Raw genomic sequence first — 17,934 nt, 5'->3', positions numbered from 1 at the left:
ATACCCTGCACATCCATCACAGCCACTAGTCCCCACCTGGCCCTAGGACAGACTGCCCTCAGCTGAAAGCCCCTCAGATCCTCCTGCTCTTCCACAAACCAAGGTTTGCTGTAGGAGCACTTTTTTCATAGCTTTAATCTTAGAACAACAGATTAAAGACCCTTAAGGCTGGTTCAAAGTCATACACAGCTTCAGGTCCCATTTATTTGGGCTTTTTATTTTTTTAAACTAAGGTATGACCAAGAAGTGGGATTAATCACTTGTCAGCCTGCACTGGGCTCTCTGCAGACAGCCATCCCAAGGCTAACCTCATACCATGTCTGGCACTTCCCTCGTCATACACACTTTGCTCAGTTTATTGAGGTCTGCAGCACTGCTCACACTTTATGAGGAAAAATAGCTTTTCTTTCAAGTTCTCTTTACCATATTGGCCTAAAAATCAAACTGCCTGCAAAAGAAGCAGGATGATGAGCACAACTGCCCCAGGAACACTGGTCTAAACTCTCACAACTGATTGTTGCTGAAAGTTGGATTGGGGTGCGGGGAGAGGAACAAACAGGAACCAGATCTTCTGCCACCTGACAGGGAGATAGATGAGTCAGAACAGCACTAACATCCACATGGACCACCTTCGCGTCTCTACTTCATCTCTTAGCATCTCAGATGATGAAAGCACAGGGTGGAATGTGACTGTGTTAGCTGAGGTCCAAGCAGGGAAAATCTCTGAGAAGACAGCTGGTTTTACACCAAATTTTATACCCTATGGCATCTCCAGGAACACTGCTCAATCAGAACAGTACAAAGTGGGTGAGACAACATAACACCACAGCTCTCAGGAGAGACATCTGTGTGCCCTGCACAGGACCATGGGATGCATCTGATACAGCTAGCACTGGCAGCACGGCCACAGAAGCACCAAGCAGCACTCGGAGCAGGGGCACATGTCAGCACCTGTACAATAACGTCCTCAATCAGATGCATGAGAGTCATTTGACCACTCTAAGGCCAATCCACTTGACAGCTGCCAGTGCATAAGGTCAGCAAAGCCCTGGGCCACCAAGCCTCGGGCCTGGGATAGTGGTCCCAGTCAGGTCATGCTGAGAACAAGCATCTCCTGCTCACATACTTCACATACTAACAGCACCCCACTGTGCCCTGCAAAAGGCTCCCAGAGCCCAGGGGCACCAGTGGGACATGCTCTCTAAATAACCCACATAAGCCACATTGAAAAGCATGCATGGGTCTCCCAGTAACATTGGAAGTCAGGATGGCACGAGCAATATCAATGACATTTCAAGGAGAAAATTCCACTTGCAGGATTTTTATTTCTTTTAAAATAAAGACCCTTTCAAAAGAATCGTTACTAAACGCTGAGTTGAAGGCCACGCTGACCGTGAGCCTTGGCTTCTCGCAGAAACGCGATACACAGTGCAAACACAACAGTTGCTTTCCCAGACATCAAGTAGCCCCGCCCCCCACGAACGGGCAGTCCTGCAGGCAGCGGCGCGCGGTGCTGGCCATTTCAGTAGGCAGCCGTTCCATCCACCCTTCAAGTACTGTATACAGAAAAACAGCGACGAGTACCTATCCTTCCAAAATACATAACTCTCATCTTTCTGTTTTACAAAAAAAAAAAAAAGAAAAAAAAAAGAAAAGAAAAAAAGAAGAGAAAAAAGTAGGGAGAGTTTTGATCGCGAACTCGGAAGTCTAACATACAGCCTCTTCCCAACTATGAGGCAACCGGTGGGCTTGGGGCTATCTTCCCAGCTTCAAGGAGATGAGCACGCTCGGATCGGGCTCCGTCCACCAGCCCAGGGCAACCAGCCCCGGCCCGCACCGCCCGTGAGTCACGGGAACGGCCGCGCGTGCCCACGGCGGAAGAACGAGCCCGCTCTCACGCACACATCCAACGCGATCCGGGGGGAACCCCTCCCCGATCCGGGCTTTTTCCAACGCCAGCGGCAAGCGGGGGCGCGGAGCCCGGCGCCGGAGCAGCGCAGAGCGGGGTACCAAGAGCACCGCACCCCGCTCCGGGCCTCGAGGAATGCTGCAGCAGCCGTTCCGCATTACTCAGCATTTCGAACGGAGAAGCACTTCGGCTCCACCACTTACCGATGCCCGGCGCCACATAGACGAAGTAGAGGAAGGAGGAAGAGAGCGAGAAAAGGAAGAGCACGGCCAGTAGCGAGCGCCGGGGCAGCAGCCGCCAGGCACCGCGGGGGCCGCGGGGCCACCGCATGGCCAATGTGCCGCCGCCCTACCGCTCACATGCGCCGAGGCCCGGCGGGAAGCGCTGCACCGCAGCCGCTCCAAGCCTCCGCCCGCGCCCAGCGCTGCCGCATGAAGGAGCCACAGCGGCGCGGGGCGGGGCGGGGCGGGGCGAGGACCGGCTGCAAACTCCGGCCCCCGCTGCAGAGTGTGCTGCTGGGAGGGTTCCTCGGCAAGGGACGACGTGCGCCGTCCGCCCCTCGCTCGGTACCCACCAATAGCTTCCCCCGGGAAACAGTGGTGGCCCTGGGACAGTCCGTAGGAGCCCCACGATACGCGAGCACGATGCTGGGACGCTCAGCGGTGGCCTCAGGATGCCAGAGCTGGCCTTGAGGCAGACAGTAATGGTCTTGGGGCATTCTAGTGAGGTTCTGGGACAAACGATGAAGGCATCCAAGCACCAGTGATGACCATGGGACTACTGGCCTTAGGATGCCTGGACATGGTCCAGGAATACAGGGATGGCCTCAGAATATGCAGGCATTGTTCTGGGATGCACAGTAATGGCTCCAGAAAATCTGAGGTGTTCCAGGGGTATAGGAACACCTGGGCATGGCCCTGGGATGCTGCTGATGGTATCAGAATGCAGCACTGGCTTTGGATGTACACCTGTACCCCTGGAACACCCAGCAATGGTCGTGTGATACCCAGTAATAGAACCAGGGCACCCAGCAGCAGGAGAGTGAGGGCTGAGCACCCAGCCCACCATCCTCCAGGAGTGGACAAGTGCCAGGTGCTGTACAGACAGTGCCATGGGACACAGCAACCCCAGAGTCTGCAGCCTGGGCAGGAGCAATGGTCACAGATGGGCGAAAGGGAAGAGCAAGCAAAGACAGCATGGTCAGCGTAGCAATCAGCACTAGCAGCAGTTGGCAGAGTGGTTTGTTCAAGAGTAATTAAGTACTTTTCCATATATTTGTAGCAGCTCCTCCACTGTTTGTAGGAGGAATTGGAAAGAGACACAGAGATGCCTGGAAATGAGAAAAGGGGAAAGAAATATTCCATTCCCATCTGGGGAGCCAGGAGAAGTAGCTACCAGGGCCCAACCCAGCCCACAGCACGGACCAGACTGTGCTGAGTGGTGGGAGCTGTGTCCATGTTTGTCTCCACATCCTGGTCATGAGTTTCTCTCTGGCAGGAAACAAGGGCTGCTTATCTCAACTTCTGACTTTCAGGCCTGACCATGATTGCCTGGCTGTAGGCTGTGCAGGCAGGCAGGGACAGGCGTTGGAACTGGGGATTCTGTGGGTGAGGCTGTGTCCTACCAGGAAGGATTCACCTCCCTTCCAATAACATGTACAAAAGGCCAAGAAAGAAAACAGTTCCCACGTGAGACAAATGTGAGAGAAATACCTTCATGTTAGATGCATGAATTCACAGAGGAGGGTGTAGATTAAAAAAAAAAAAAAAAGTAAAAATGAGTTGATTAGCAGAAAAAAAAAAATATATGGGAATCTCTCTTTAAAATATGAGGCATTAATTTTCTTAATGTGACAAGGCCCAGAAGAATCTTGAAGACAGGGGATCTCCCAGAGATAGGAGCCTGAGAAGGTAAGCAGGGATTTCCCTGAAGAATCTGCAGGAGCTATATGAACTATGGGAACAAGGAAACCTGCACTCCTTGTTTTCCAGAATCACCACCTTCACTGAAATAAATTAAGTCTTGAGCCCTGTTAGTTGCTGGGAGCCCACAGTATTGCAGCAGGACCGCAGCAGGACCACATTGCTGAGCGCTGGCTGGATCTGCTGTTCTCTAAACAGCTTTCATCCAGCTCTTAAAAGGATGCCTCAGGAAAGGAAACCTAGGAAAATTTATTAGGCTTTTTTTTTTAATTTGTCTGAAGCAGATACAGACAAAGGTGAGGTGTTGTCACAATCAATAACCTAGCCTTGTGATTGTATTTAACTAGCAATGACATTGTTGGAGGAGCCAACCAGAAACTGGCTCCAGGCACAGCTGCTGGAGGCTCAGGAAGGGAAGAAGTCAGAACCCTGCAGCTCTGCCTGCCCCTCACGCCTTCTCCCAGTCTGCCTGGGCTCAGGTCAGCTCTATCAATCCACACAATTTCTCCTTCTTCCCAGCTCTTTTCCCTCCTCCTGTCCCAGTCCTTCCTCTCTTGTTCAGCCTATCTGCTGAATGCCAGCCCAGTGGTTGCAAACACCAGCCAAGGCCATTCCCCCTGCCTTCTCCCCGCTGCCAACAAAATCAAACCAAATGGGAGGAGGGTTTTTAAAGATTGGATTGTTCCACTGGGTCCAGTACAAAGGCAAAAAGGAAGGAGCTGTATGTTGGAAAGGGTCTGTATGTGAGCAGCTTGATGGTAGTGGGACGGGGATGCATGGGGACACAAGGTGGCTCCTGTCCCACTGCTACGTCCTGTAGCACCACTTGTGCTCTACCATCAGCAAACTATTCTGCAGAGAAAGGTCCTCAGGTCCTGCTGGGTGCAGGCAGGTGTGTGGCAACATTATGTTCCTATAGGGAACAAAATCACTGAGCCTCAAGTTTGTGGTTTGAAATATTCAGTAAAGTGCTGTTCCACTCTGATAACACATCCATTATTATCAGCTGCTGACAGCTGTCACAAAGAGAGTTATCCAGAGCAACAATTTTCTTCTGCTGCTTCTGCACAAGGATAGATTGCAGAAAGGGTGTCACAGTTCTCTGGTGCTTGGGAGGATTTGTCATTTGCTGCTGCTGGAGCTTCAGCACCTTCAGCCCAATGTTAGAGACTTCACAGAAGAAAGCCTCAATCCTATGATCAGGAAAATGTTTCCACTTATAAAGGTCAGTACAGTCAGCACCTCACCAAGCTGGCCATAGAGCTGCTCAATAGTGCTGCATTTGCTTGAGATGTTCCCAGGAGTTTCTGCTGCCAGATATTTTGTGAGTGAAGCAGACCCTGAGCTGTGCCACTCGGGCAGACTAAGATGCTGCATGGGCTGGATGCTGAGCAGCTCTAAGATCTGCAAGCCCTGGGCAAAAGAAATATGCTCCCTCCGGATGCAACACAGGGCTTGCTGCAAATCCACTCAGCGACATCAGTGTCATCACTTGCTGTGAGAAGGAGGGCAGAGAAGATGCATGCACAGTGAGAATGTAAATATTTTCTCCATGCACATAGTCCTACAGTCACAGAGTACACAATAAATACTCATGCAACATGTCATCTGCTGGGCACCAGGTCATTGACATAATTACTCATGCAGCAGGTTTTTCAAAAGATACAACAGGGAGCGTACTTCATTTGGTAATAAGAGCACACCTAAGTGGTCCTGGCTTTTTAGGCTTGGTATCAGATCACTGCCACCCACATGTGTTGCTGTTTTATCTGACATGAGTGTGTTGGCAGTAACAGAAAGGAAACTGAAGGTAGATATTTGTTTATTAAAATGAAGGAACTCCACTGAATGCTGCAAGGTGCTGCTGACAAGCAGGATTGCTCTACCCCAGTTCTTGGATTATGTTACCCACTGAACTTTCTAATAACACTGTTAGAGCTCTGATCTTAGCACTCACTAGTGCACGTGCCTAACCATAGGGCTCTTTCATTCTAAGCAAAGTCAACAGATGTGTTGGACCTCCCAAAAGAAGATAACAGCAACAGAAATGATTTTGCAGAGCTCCATGTTCACTTGGAAGGTTGTTGTCATCAGAACAGTGGGTTAAAATATTAAACTTGTCATTGCACTTTTCAGAAGTTCAACTGATGTTATTACCTCTGAGTCAGCCGTTCACAGAATGCTGATGATCTGAACCCCATTAACATGTCCAGCTTACCAAAAACAAGTAAAATACCTTTGAGCTAAACATTTTGGCTGGAGAATATGCCAGGAGGTACTTTCCAAAATTTCCCAAAAAAGGAAACTTCAGCAGACAACATAAAAGTATTGTGTAATTTTCCACAAGTGTATCTCATCCAGATATTAAAATACCTCTTGACAGAATTCCTTGCAAAAAAAGTGGTGACTATAGCTGAGCTGAAATACTGCCAAGCAGCCAAATCTCTCTTCAAGTTCTAAAATTAACAATATTCAGAATATTCATTGAACCATGAGGTTGGGACTGGGATACCAGGAGATTCTCCATTCAAGCCACTCTTGTTCATGGATACTGTGGAGGTGCACTGCTTTATTCCTGGTCCAGGAGGAACTGCACAGACATCTGCATGGCAGAGCAGGAATAGGCAAGATCCAGCCTCTTGCTCCTGGGAGACTGTGGATGGAAAAGAAACACTATTCAGACACAAGACTGGATTTAAAAATGAACAATGTGGACAAAAAAAAAGTGGGATGAATCCTGCCTCTACTCAAGCCACCAGTGAAAAGATTTTAGAACTTCACAACCTGCAGAAATGTGACTGTCTTTCAGAAGGGGCAGGACAACAAGGAACAAAAAACATTTCAGAGAAAATTGCTTTCTATTAGCTCATAATTACGTAATGCAGAATTAACTCATGGAAGCCAACAGCTTAATTGGATTTCCAACTGCGGAAGAAATCAGTGTTGTGAATTAGAACCTTCCCCAGCTCTACTGAATCTAGTGTTTCCCCAAGTGCAGGGGCACTGTCATAGGCATGCACAGCCCCGTGTTTCAGCACAGCATTCCCAGAACTGCTGAACAGATGCTGCCTTTGGTGGTGCTGAGGCATGTTTTACACTCATGGTCAAGGAGCATCTGCCCCATCAGAGTGATCTGTCAGAACAATTAGCATCCCCAATAGGTTATCTCCTCCAGCCTTAATTACTGCCTGCTCTTGGCACCAACACCATTTGTGCCACGTTTTCATTTTTCCCAAGAAGACCATTTGCACCTTTGATGTATTTGTTTTATTCTGAGGAAATCCTAATGTTTTTCTTTCATGCTTCATTTTGCTCCTGTTTGCAGGGGGACTCCTGCTGTTGTTCTATAAATATACCATCCTGCATGGCTGAGAGCAGAAAAGGTGAAGTAAAGCTCAAGAGGCCTTTACCAGTGCTAAAAACAGCTGCTGCTGCTGCTGCAAATGATTTATACCTCATCTGGAGAACAATAGCACAGAGCCCAGAACTGGTGCCTCCTGTGATTTATTTGGCTGTGCTTGAACTTGGCAACATACTATATAATATTTTTTTGCATGGAAATGTCACTCTAAGAGAGGTTTAATTGCTTTCACCATGGATGGTAATGAGAATCCCTTGGAAAAGCCATTTACATTCATTTTCTAAAACAGCAAATGTGTAACTTCCTTCCAGCTCAGGCACTCTGAGCAAGTTTTGCTGGATCCTTCTGAAAATTTAGCAACCAGAAATTCTCTGGCATGGCGCAGAAAGTAACACCCAGTGTCAGTTGGCTCAAGTGTGGGATTATTTGCACCAGCTAAACACAGACTTTGAATACATGGTTGCAAACTACAAGCACCCACAGCCCTGGTCCCACAGATTTGAGGCTTTATGGCCACTGCTGCTTGCAGCCTCACAGAAGCCCAGCGTGAAGAAAGGGCTCTCAGGTACTGGTAGGGCTTGCCAAACACAGAAAGCAAATGAAGTGTTTCAGCAGTCCAGGATCAGAGTCAGAAAGCTGGCCTGCCACCAACAGTAGGGCACACACCTGCTTGGCACAGCACTGCAACTCTCTTGCTGTCTTCTCTGCACTGCTTCTGCAGCACGCACCCAGGGTTATCACTGCAGTGACCTTCACACAACGCACAAATTCTTTTCCTTCTTCCCTCACAGGCTTCAAGGGCAGAGTATATCTTGAGTGGCCTTCGAGATTTCCACAGCATCAGTCATGGCAATGTAGTCTGAAAAGCTCCTTGCTTCTGCACACAGTTCAACCTTCAGAGAGGTTCATTTTGGCTATTACCAAATACTTTAAAGCCTCAGCTGTGGACATAAGCAGGATCTGCCTATAGGAGTGCAATAATATTGATTTAATGTCTCTCCATGTGAGGGGATACGAGGGCACCTGGAAGTGGCTTCTTTTGGAGCTGCAGCCATTCTTGTAGGCAAGCTGTCTGGATGTCTGCATTTCCCCAGAGTTGCGCTTTTTCTGCCTAGCTGCTTTACCTGGGGAGGAGTTACTTGCAGCAGCCCCAGACCGTCTGCCACACGCAACAAACATCAGGAGGAAAAAGCACAGGAGTTTTCTGTCCATAATTCACTGAATGTGCTGCAGAACCAACAGCTTCTGGAAGCATCAGATTTGTCATGGAGGGTGCTGAACAGTTCCATATGTGCATGTGGTGGATCAGTACTTTTCAAGTGTGGGAAACAGTGTCAAAGGCTTTGCTGAAGTCTAGGTAGACTATGTCTGCAGGGCGTGAAGAGAAGGACCTGGGGTCCTGATGGATGAAAATCTTAACATGAGCCAACAGTGTGCTCTTGTAGCTCAGAAAGAAAATGGTATCCTGAGCTCCATCAGAAGAGAGGTGGCCAGCAGGGACAGGGAGGTCCCTCTCTGCTCTTGTGAGGCCCCATCTGGAGTACTGTGTCCAGGTCTGGAGCCCCCAGTACAAGAAAGACAGAGAGCTGTTGGAGAAGGTCTAGAGGAGAGCCGCAGAGATGATCAAGGGGCTGGAAGATACGAAGATAGACTGAGGGAGCTGGGCTTGTTCAGCCTGGGAAGGCTGCAGGGTGATCTCATTGCAGCCTTTCAGTACCTAAAGGGAGTCTGTAAACAGAAGAGGAGTCAACTCTTTGAAAGGGTAGATAACAGCAGGACAAGGGGAAATGGTTTTAAGTTGAGGGAGGGAAGATTTAGGTTGGACGTCATGGGGAAGTTCTTTACAGAGAGAGCGGTGAGGTGCTGGAACAGCTGCCCAGAGAGGCTGTGGATGCCCCATCCGTCCCTGGAGGTGTTCAAGGCCAGGTTGGATTTGGCCCTGGGCAGCCTGGTCTAGTATTAAACGTGGAGGTTGGTGGCCATGCCTGTGGCGGGGGAGGGGTTGGAGATTCGTGATCCTTGAGATCCCTTCCAACCCAGGCCGTTCTGTGATTCTGCGATATGATTCTGTGATTCTGTGATTTTGTGTACAAACCATCTGCCCAGGAACACCACAAAGGAAGGCACAGTTTCCAGTCCCCACAGAGAATAATCATAGAGTCATCAAGGTTGGAAAAGAGCACTGAGATCATCCAGTCCAACCATCCACCTATCACCAATACTTTGCGTTATCCATGTCCCTTAGTACAACATCTAAACATTTCTTGAACACCTCCAGGAATAGTGACTCTACCACCCCCTGGACAGCCCATTCCAGTGCCTGACCACTCTGTTGGGGAAAAAGTATTTCCTCACATCCAACCTGAATCTCCCCTGGCACAACTTGAGGCCATTTCCTCTAGTCCTATCTCTAGTTACGTGGGAGAAGAGGTTGACTCCCACCTCACCACAACCTCTCTTCAGGTAGTTGTAGAAGCGATAAGATTACCCTTGAGCCTCCTCTTCTCCAGACTGAACAATCCCAGCTCCCTCAGTTGTTTCTCATAAGGCTTGTGCTCCAGACTCCTCACCAGCTTAGCTGCCCTTCTCTGGACACACTACAGGGCCTCGATGTCTTTCTTGTAGTGAGGGGCCCAAAACTGAACACAGTACTCGAGGTGCAGCCTCTCCTGAGGCTGAGCACAGAGGGATGATCACTTCCCTGCTCTTGCTGGCAAGACTATTTCCGATATGAGCCAAGATGCCAATGGCCTTCTTGGCTGCCTGGGCACACTGCTGGCTCATGTTCAGCCGAGCTTAAACTGATACCCCAGGTCTGTTTCCACTACACAGTCTTCCAGCCACTCTGCCCCAAGCCTGTAGCATTGCCTGGGGTTGTTGTGGCCAGTGTGCAGGACTCGGCAGTTGGACTTGTTGAACTTCATCCCATTGGCTTCAGCCCAGCTACCAACCTGTCCAGATCCTTCTGTAGGACCTTCCCCAGGCAGATTGACATGTCTTCCCAACCTAGCATCATCTACAAACTTACTGAGGGTGTACTCAATGTCCACATCCAGGTCATCAGTAAAGATAATGAACAGGACAGGCCTCAATACCGACCCCTAGGGAATACCACTCATGACTGGTTGCCAGCTGGATATGACTTCATTAACCACCGCACTCTGGGCCTGCCCATCCAGCCCGTTCTTTACCCAGCAAAGAGAGTATCTGTCCAAGACATGGGCTGCCAGCTTCTCCAGGAGAATACTGTGGGAGACAGTGTTGAAGGCTTTGGTGAAGTCTAGGTAGACTATGTCAAGGCCTTTCCCTCATCCACCAGACGGGTCACCCAATCATAGAAGAAAATCAGGTTGGCCAATTAGGACCTGCTTGTCATGAACCCATGCTGGCTAGGCGTGATCCCCTGGTTGTCCCAAACATGATGTGTAATCTCCCTGAAGATGATCTGCTCCACAACCTTTCCTGGCACTGAGGTCAGGCTGACAGGGAGTAATGCTGGCAAGCCGTCAGTCCTCTAGAGCCTCTCCTGTTGACCAGGAACGGAGGATGAACGCTGGTCCTGCTCATCCATGGGGAAAGATGTCATCATGTCCAGTAGGGCATTTCCCATTGGAGATGGCATTTCTGGTGTGAGTGCCCTTCTTGCCTTTCTTCCTCTTGAGATACTGCACTATGGCACTGCTAGTGCTGCCAGCAAGCTCAGGGATCACAGCAGGGCTCAGGAGCAAGTTTTGGGACAGCAGTGCCTCCCTGCCATGTCTCTAACTGTTGGCCTGGCTGTGACTAGCAAGATTTAGCTGTAAGTGAATGCTGTAAGAGAACTGTGTTTGTGCTGTGTACCTGTCTGAAACCACGGATGAAGGGTTTGGTCCATGGCCAGGCTGAACATGCTCTGTCACTCCTCCAGGCAGTCCAGCAGCCCAGCCCAGTGCAGGTCTTGTGGCTCATGGGGAGGAAGCAGGGCAGGGCAGAGAAGCAGTGTCACCAGCTCCACAGAGCCAATGGGAGCTGTGGCAAAGCAGAATCACCTGACGTGGGATTTAAAGATGATGCCAGGGCTCATAATTTGTTAGTTAGGAGCAAGCAGGGTGACTGTGTAGTGTAACCACAGCCAGAAAAACTCCAACTATATATCAGGCTGAATTTTGTCACAACAGAAGTGGAAGTGAGAGCTTCTTCATTCCCTGTTGTCACCCAGCTAAAGCAGCATAACTGTCTCTGAGGTCTGTGTCAGACACTCTTGTGGAGCACAGGCTGTGGAGCTCAGTGCTTGGTTTTATAAATGATATATGTGACATACAGTAGCCAGTTTCAGTGACCTAATGGGCTCTACTTTGTCCCCAAACTGTCACTGCCTCATGATTCGGAGGGGTGCGAGGTACTCTCTGCATTACAAGCGTGACGGTGTGTTTCAGTCAGGTTCACAGAGTTTTTGATCTTATGCAACTTCCCACAGCTCTCCACAACAACTGAATGAGGCTACCTGGAAAGTTTGCCAGGAACAGTGCCTGACTGCAGCAACAAACTCAGCTTTGCTTTGCCAACAATGTATTTTTCTCAGATAAACTTAGAAAAACTTAGTGCAGTTCATTGTACAAAACCTGGATTTAAGCTGTTGCGTTTGTAAGGGTATTTTGAACTAAACAAACAGCTTTTTGTTTACATTTTCACCAGCACTGCAGATTTCAGGGTTTAGAGCAGCTCTAGTCACTTTGAGCCAGCACCACTCTGTGGGAACAGAGAGAAGAGACAATGTAATCACCAGCTCAACTCTGAGACCACACTACCACTTTTCTGTCAGTTCTCCTGAGACTGACTACAGTCAGTGCAAGCTGAAGTGCTGCCCCTTGATGCCCATCACCTTTCAGGGCAGGGCAGCTGCTGTCACAGCCTAACCACTACTGGGAACAGAGCAGGTCATCAGTATGGCAATGGACAAGGTGGGTCACCAGCACAATGGCAACAGCCAAGGCACCCTTTTTCATTCTGTGTGCCATGGAGAAAAGGAGTGGCTAGAAAGGAGAGACACTGCAGAGACGCAGAGGCTGCCAGAGCTGATTTCTTCCTAGAAAGAGAGGAGGATCCAAAGAGAATAGCCTTTCCAAGGAAAGAAACAATTCCCTTGCCCTTGGCTCTGTCTCTTTCTTAACCAGCCCCTTCTCCCCAGGCGCTGTCAGATCAAACACTTTGCTCTAAAGCTGGCTCTGGCTGGCATGGAGTGAACCTTCTTCATGCTGTGTTTTAGGTTTGTGACAGGAACAGTGCTGGAAGCACAGCAGCATTTTGGCTACTCCTGAATAGAGTCTGCACAGCATCTAGCCTTTCCTCTTCCCACTCTGCCCACATTGATATGAAGCAGGGGTACAGCCAGGACAGTGTCCCAGAATGCTATGCTCACCCACAGAAGCCCAGAAAATCAGGAGAAAGGGGAGGATCTGGGTCATAGCATTGCCTTCCCATGTAAACACTGTGCTTCCCCAGAGATGTCTGATTACCTCCCTGCTAACCGGAAGAAGTGAATTCCTGATTTCCCCTCAGGCTTGCTTCCATTCCTCCTATGCCAGTCTTTTGTTACTTATCATCTCTGACCTATGAGACAGTTACTGTCCTTGCCAGTGTTACACCTTTGTTATTGTTACTACTCCACTTTTCCTCTCCTAACACTCTGCCTCTTATTGCTGCTCCAGGCCACAGTACAGCTCTATCTGGGCCAAAGAAGTCCAGATGGCTGCAGGGAGGGATGCCTCTCTGTACAAAATGGGGCCTGCGCATTGTGTATCAGAACTGATTTATGGAGAAGGCATGAACAGGAGCCGTGTTTTACTAACAGCAATTTCCATCCCGATGACGGATTACAGAGATAACAGAAGTAGCAGAGCACTCTTCCTGGAAGACACTTCAGAGGAATGCCTATAAAACCACCAGCAGCTGCCTCCGAAGGAGAGGAACCACGAGAGAAGACAGAACAGGAGTCAGCACATAAATTTTTTGTTGGGCTTTCTGCTGTGGGCTTTGCTGGATGCCAAACTGGATACCTATTTCATTTCAGTTGTGAAACTTCTCTCCCTCAGCAAGGGCACCATGGGCAGTGTAATGGTCTGTGCCCCAAAACCAAGTCTTTGGTTTCCCAAAGATCTGCTCAGCAGCGCTTGACAACCTTTTCTGCCTGGCAGCATCAGCAGATGCCATCAGCTCACACTCCTGATGCCATACTGTGTCCCCACCGCCTTTGCGTGCCACCGCATCACTGGCAAATAGCAGAGGAGCCATCCTGCTTGCAAGACCTTGGTGTTGCCTTCAGCAAGGGTGGGCGGGCTTTAGAGGCAGTTTGAGGGCATAGGGCGAAAAATCCTGGGAGTGCCCAGCAGCTCCAGTCTACATCCGTGAGCAATAAGCGTCGTTGTTTGCACAGTTGTTCTCTCTTCCCATTGCTATTTGTTTGTGAACAAGTCACAGCAGATGCTTCCCACTGGTACAATGGATACTAAGATTCATTTGGAACTGGTACCAGTAACTAATCCAGTTAACTGGATTAACTCTGTTTGACACAGAGCTGTCACAAAGATTTGTTAATTCCCATTGACAGGAGGGCATTCAAGTTACAGTGTAATAAGGAAGGAGGAAGAACTTTCTCTCATCTGGCAGGAAGAATGCAATCCATAGAGTAACTAAACACTGCCCTCAACAACAACAAAAAGCATTTAGGAGACAAAGCAGTCCTTCTCCTTGTGGGGCAGGCAATGGCAGACTGTTTCATGAGAGCAGAAAGCTGGGCCAGGTCAGGCCAGGCCAGGCTTCCTGCAGCTGGCATTCATGCATGACAAATGGCTTCTGTATGGGGAACAGCTGCCACATGCACACTAAGGGCCAACTCAAACACATCACTTGTGGTTCCTCCTAGCACATGATGGGTGTCTGAGGAAGCTGGCAGCAGCCAGGTCCAGAGCAGAGAACAAGGGCGGCCCTGCACAGCCCAGAGAGAAGAAACAGGTACTGAAACTTCTACAGTATAGTATAGTATAGCTGAGCAGCACTGAGGGGGGATGCCTGGGAGCCAGGCTTTGTCTTTAAAGTGTCTGCTCATGGCCTCTCATTGGCTATTTGTAGAGGAAGGGGCGGTTGTGCTCTTTTAAACTCTAATGTTAGCCTGACCAGAACTGATTTTTCCATTCTTGGTTATTTAGGGTTAGGGACATATGGATGGTTCTTATCGATGGCACCTTTCTTCTTGTTACTGCTTTCATATAAACACACATGCAAAGCATCAAATTCACCAAATGCATAGATACACTCCAGAAATCTCACCTGTTACAAGCTGCAGAAGGCTTGAACTCACAATGCTTATTTGAAATTAAGCAATGAACAGCCCCTCATGAAACAAACTAGAATGCCTTGAGGAGGACATGCAGGAAGAAGTGGGAGACACAGTACTTTGTCACCACTGTCCTCTGACACCTCATTTTTGGAGTGTGCTGGAAAACTTGAAGGCTGCTGCTGGAAGGAAGACAGGCAGCTTGCAGGACCTGTGGGCCCAAAGCAATTCAGCTGTGTCCCTAGGCCTAGCAGATAACACAGCTGTGGAGTTGCATCATGTTGGGCTCCTGCCTGCCTATGCAGGAAGACTGATAAGGAAGCAATGTTAGTGAGAGCTGTCTGCACTGGGAGCTAAACAGAAACCTGTGTGTAGAAGATTAGAGTGAAAAGGTGGGAGCAAAGCTCCCCATTATTCAGGTGAAGTTGTAGGCATCGTATCAAGTGCTGTTCAGAAAGCTGGTGGCCATCTCAGACCCTGTGACATTTGTTCCCCTGCTCAGCTGTGGGTTTGCTATGTGTTTCGGGAGCATTTCTCTGGCCCTTCCTAGTCTCAGCTTAGCCATCTGTAAAACAGTAACTGCCTCCTGCCAAAGTCTGTCATTAAGCATAAACAACTCATGCTGAGACACATAGCCCATCCAATTGTTGCTTGGGTGGCTCATGTGAGTCACAGCATGCAAGCACAATGCCAGCTTGGAAATAGAGTGCTTGAAAGCTCAGTGCAAAAATATTCACTGTTTAAAAGCAGAACTGAGTGAGGACTATCCGTCTGCATCCTGTCTTTGAGGCAGCACCACTTTTACCCACTTGGCAACACCTGAAGCATTCACCAAGCATAGCCTGGCTATTGAGTTGTAAGCACCCTGCAACAGTTTGCTCCCTGTGCCTGCCCACTGGACAGAGCAATTCATGGTGCCCAGCAGGCAACAGAGACTGGAGACAGGTAGGCTGCACTTCCCCAGAGGGCAAACAGGGCTAAAGAAGTCAGTCAGCCCTCAAGAAGGTGATCCTTACCCCATCCCCATGCCCAAGCAAGGGAGGAGCTCAGTTTGTTGGCCCACTTGGCTAGCACTGCCAGCAGGTGATATGACAGGGTTATTGGAAATAATTCCTCCTGGAGCCCTTCAGGGCCCTCTTTATAAAGTCTGATCCACTTGTTTGCATTTCAGCCTGACTGCAATCCCAGGACATCACCCATGGCAGCATATGTTGCCAGGTACTGAATACCACCTGAACACATGATGTACTTCTGCCATTGCTTCCTCCTGGATTAACTCCAGATTTATCATGTCAAAAAAAGACAAAACATGAAATAAAAGCAAACAAACCACTCAGCTCAAAAGCTGATTTATTTCAAACAGCAAATACCAAAGCAACAGGAAAGACATTTCCTGCTGTGAGTTTGTGGCTGGAATTTGCATAAGTATACTTCCTTATATGTAAAAGTATGTATATATCTGTATGCACATGTGCATACACCTAGTATGTATATCTAAAAAGAAAAAGCATAAGACACTATGTATACTAAGACATATTAAGAAGATATAAAAAATCTCCATAAAGAAGGGTTTAAAATAATTTTCAGCATTTCATCAGTCAGCCTAAGAGAATCTTTCCCATTTGCTCAAAAGCAATAGAACAAATACATTGTATGGCAGACTCCATACTTAGCAGCATGCTTAACTTCACATATTAAATAGATGTTCTGAATTTGATTACAAAGATCATTCATCAGACCTTTTAAACCATTCTGTTAATCCCACACTGGAGTGCAGGAAAACAAAGAAAAAGAAGTCAGAGGAGATGATCTTTTTGCACAGAGGCTGTATTCAATCATTGCAGCTCCACAGCACTCATACCTGTTGTCATCAGCCTGCCAACACTTTCAGCAGCTGCTGTGGAACTGGTCCCAGAGAGTGATGAAGCCTCCAAACTTTTCCAAGCAGTAAATGTACCATTAGCGCTTTGGTGCCATAGCAATAGGCATTTCCTCACTCATGGGCTACAAATACTGGCATTCTATGGACAAAGATGATTTTTGCATTCTGATTTTGCCTGATGTCTCTGAAATCCCATGTTCCTCTCATTGTTTGCCCTATACCTTTTTCCATGCCAGAATCAGAAACTGTGCCTAGGTGAGCTTAAACCATAATGCCTCTCCATATCCAGGAAAACATTTTACTTTTACACTAAAGCCAAAATATAAAGAAGATGGGCATGTTTAGGTATCTGTAGAATAGTTCTACAGCATGTGGTAAAACCACTGCTACCTTCTCTCCAACACTTGGCAGAACCTGACCGTGCAACTACAGCACTGCAGGAAGAACTGTGCTCTCTATTTCAGCCAAAAGGACTAAACAAGTGTGTTTGACCCACCTGGGAGCACAGTGTTTGTAGATAATCTAAAAGGCAAATTCAGATCTCTTCAGGGCCAAAGACTAGCTCAACCGCTGAACCAGCTCCTCCCCCTGTGAACCTCTTACCTCTGTTCTCTAGAACTGACAGCCTGCATGTGCGACAGTACAAGAGAGATCAAAGTCTTATGCCCATAAATAGACTCCTGTGCTCACTCATAAATTAGAGCCTTCCCCAAGGTCTCCAGCATGGGGTTATAGCTGGTCACTTCCTCATGTGTGTCTGCCTTCTATGTTCCACACAACTATCGATTTAGAACATTCTGTATAATTTAAGAATTAAAACTGAACACTATGTTATCTTACAGTCACATCATCTTTGATATGCTTCAACAACTGTGAGATACTTGCAATCTATTAGAAGAAACGTTTGTAACACACATTAACCAGTAGAAGCTCAGTGGCTGTGCATCAGAAAACCACAAGTGAGAGGCAAGTTGAAAGGCCTTCTGCCAAACTGATTACTTTCTGCTGTGACCACACTCTCAGATCATGAGAAGCACAACAGTGGAGTGGTGCTTTGTTTGTGTCAGTGAGCCTCACTGTCCCCTTTTCACTGGCCAAGCCAGTAATGACATTTTCTGCTGATGGGAGAAGGCATGAAACCACCAGTTCTCAGAAACAGTACTTTTTATATGTTATAATTTGATATCTCCTATGGCTATCTCACCCAGGGTACTCTTCTCTGTGTGATGACACTTGATTTCCATGGAAATGGGACAGTCCACATAAGCTGAGTAATGACATCTCAGGGTACATCAGACTTCCTGTTCGCACCCAGTCACCTTACCAACTGGCCCTTGGTCCATTCAGCCACCGGATGCTCCACCTTGTGCAAGGGTCACTGAGACCCTCGTCTCTCTATTCTTCTTTTAACTTTTCCTCTTCCCCCACTCCCACCCCTCCCTCTTTCAGATCCAAGCTTTGGTGAAGTTCAGCCTGATGTGTGTTTCTCTCAGCTCCCTGGCCTCTGTTGCCCTGGATACTTCCCTGTAAGTCTCTTACCAAATCCTT

The 17,934-nt window shown here is 48.2% G+C and overlaps 1 protein-coding gene across 3 annotated transcripts in view; it reads right to left on the bottom strand.

Moving 5' to 3' along the window:
- The window catches only part of B4GALT5 (beta-1,4-galactosyltransferase 5), a 34,151-nt gene extending 31,775 nt beyond the window's left edge, over nt 1-2,376 (bottom strand). For 2 of the 3 annotated variants that reach the window (XR_016471824.1, XM_090151927.1), the window contains exon 1: nt 2,113-2,376. Coding sequence is in view for 2 of the 3 variants with exons in the window: in XM_090151927.1 (XP_090008053.1) it covers nt 2,113-2,239 (127 nt within the window). In the remaining variant the exon portion in view is untranslated. The remainder of the gene's footprint in view (nt 1-2,112) is intronic. The other variant, XM_031613200.2, reaches the window with a different exon arrangement.
- Between the last annotated feature and the right edge of the window lie 15,558 nt (nt 2,377-17,934).

The sequence above is a fragment of the Phasianus colchicus genome, chromosome 17, assembly GCF_987193195.1.
Source record: "Phasianus colchicus chromosome 17, bPhaCol1.hap1.1, whole genome shotgun sequence".
Taxonomy (NCBI): Eukaryota; Metazoa; Chordata; class Aves; order Galliformes; family Phasianidae; genus Phasianus; species Phasianus colchicus.
The sequence above is the reverse complement of the archived record's forward strand: the minus strand, read 5'-3'. Positions and strand labels throughout refer to the sequence as shown.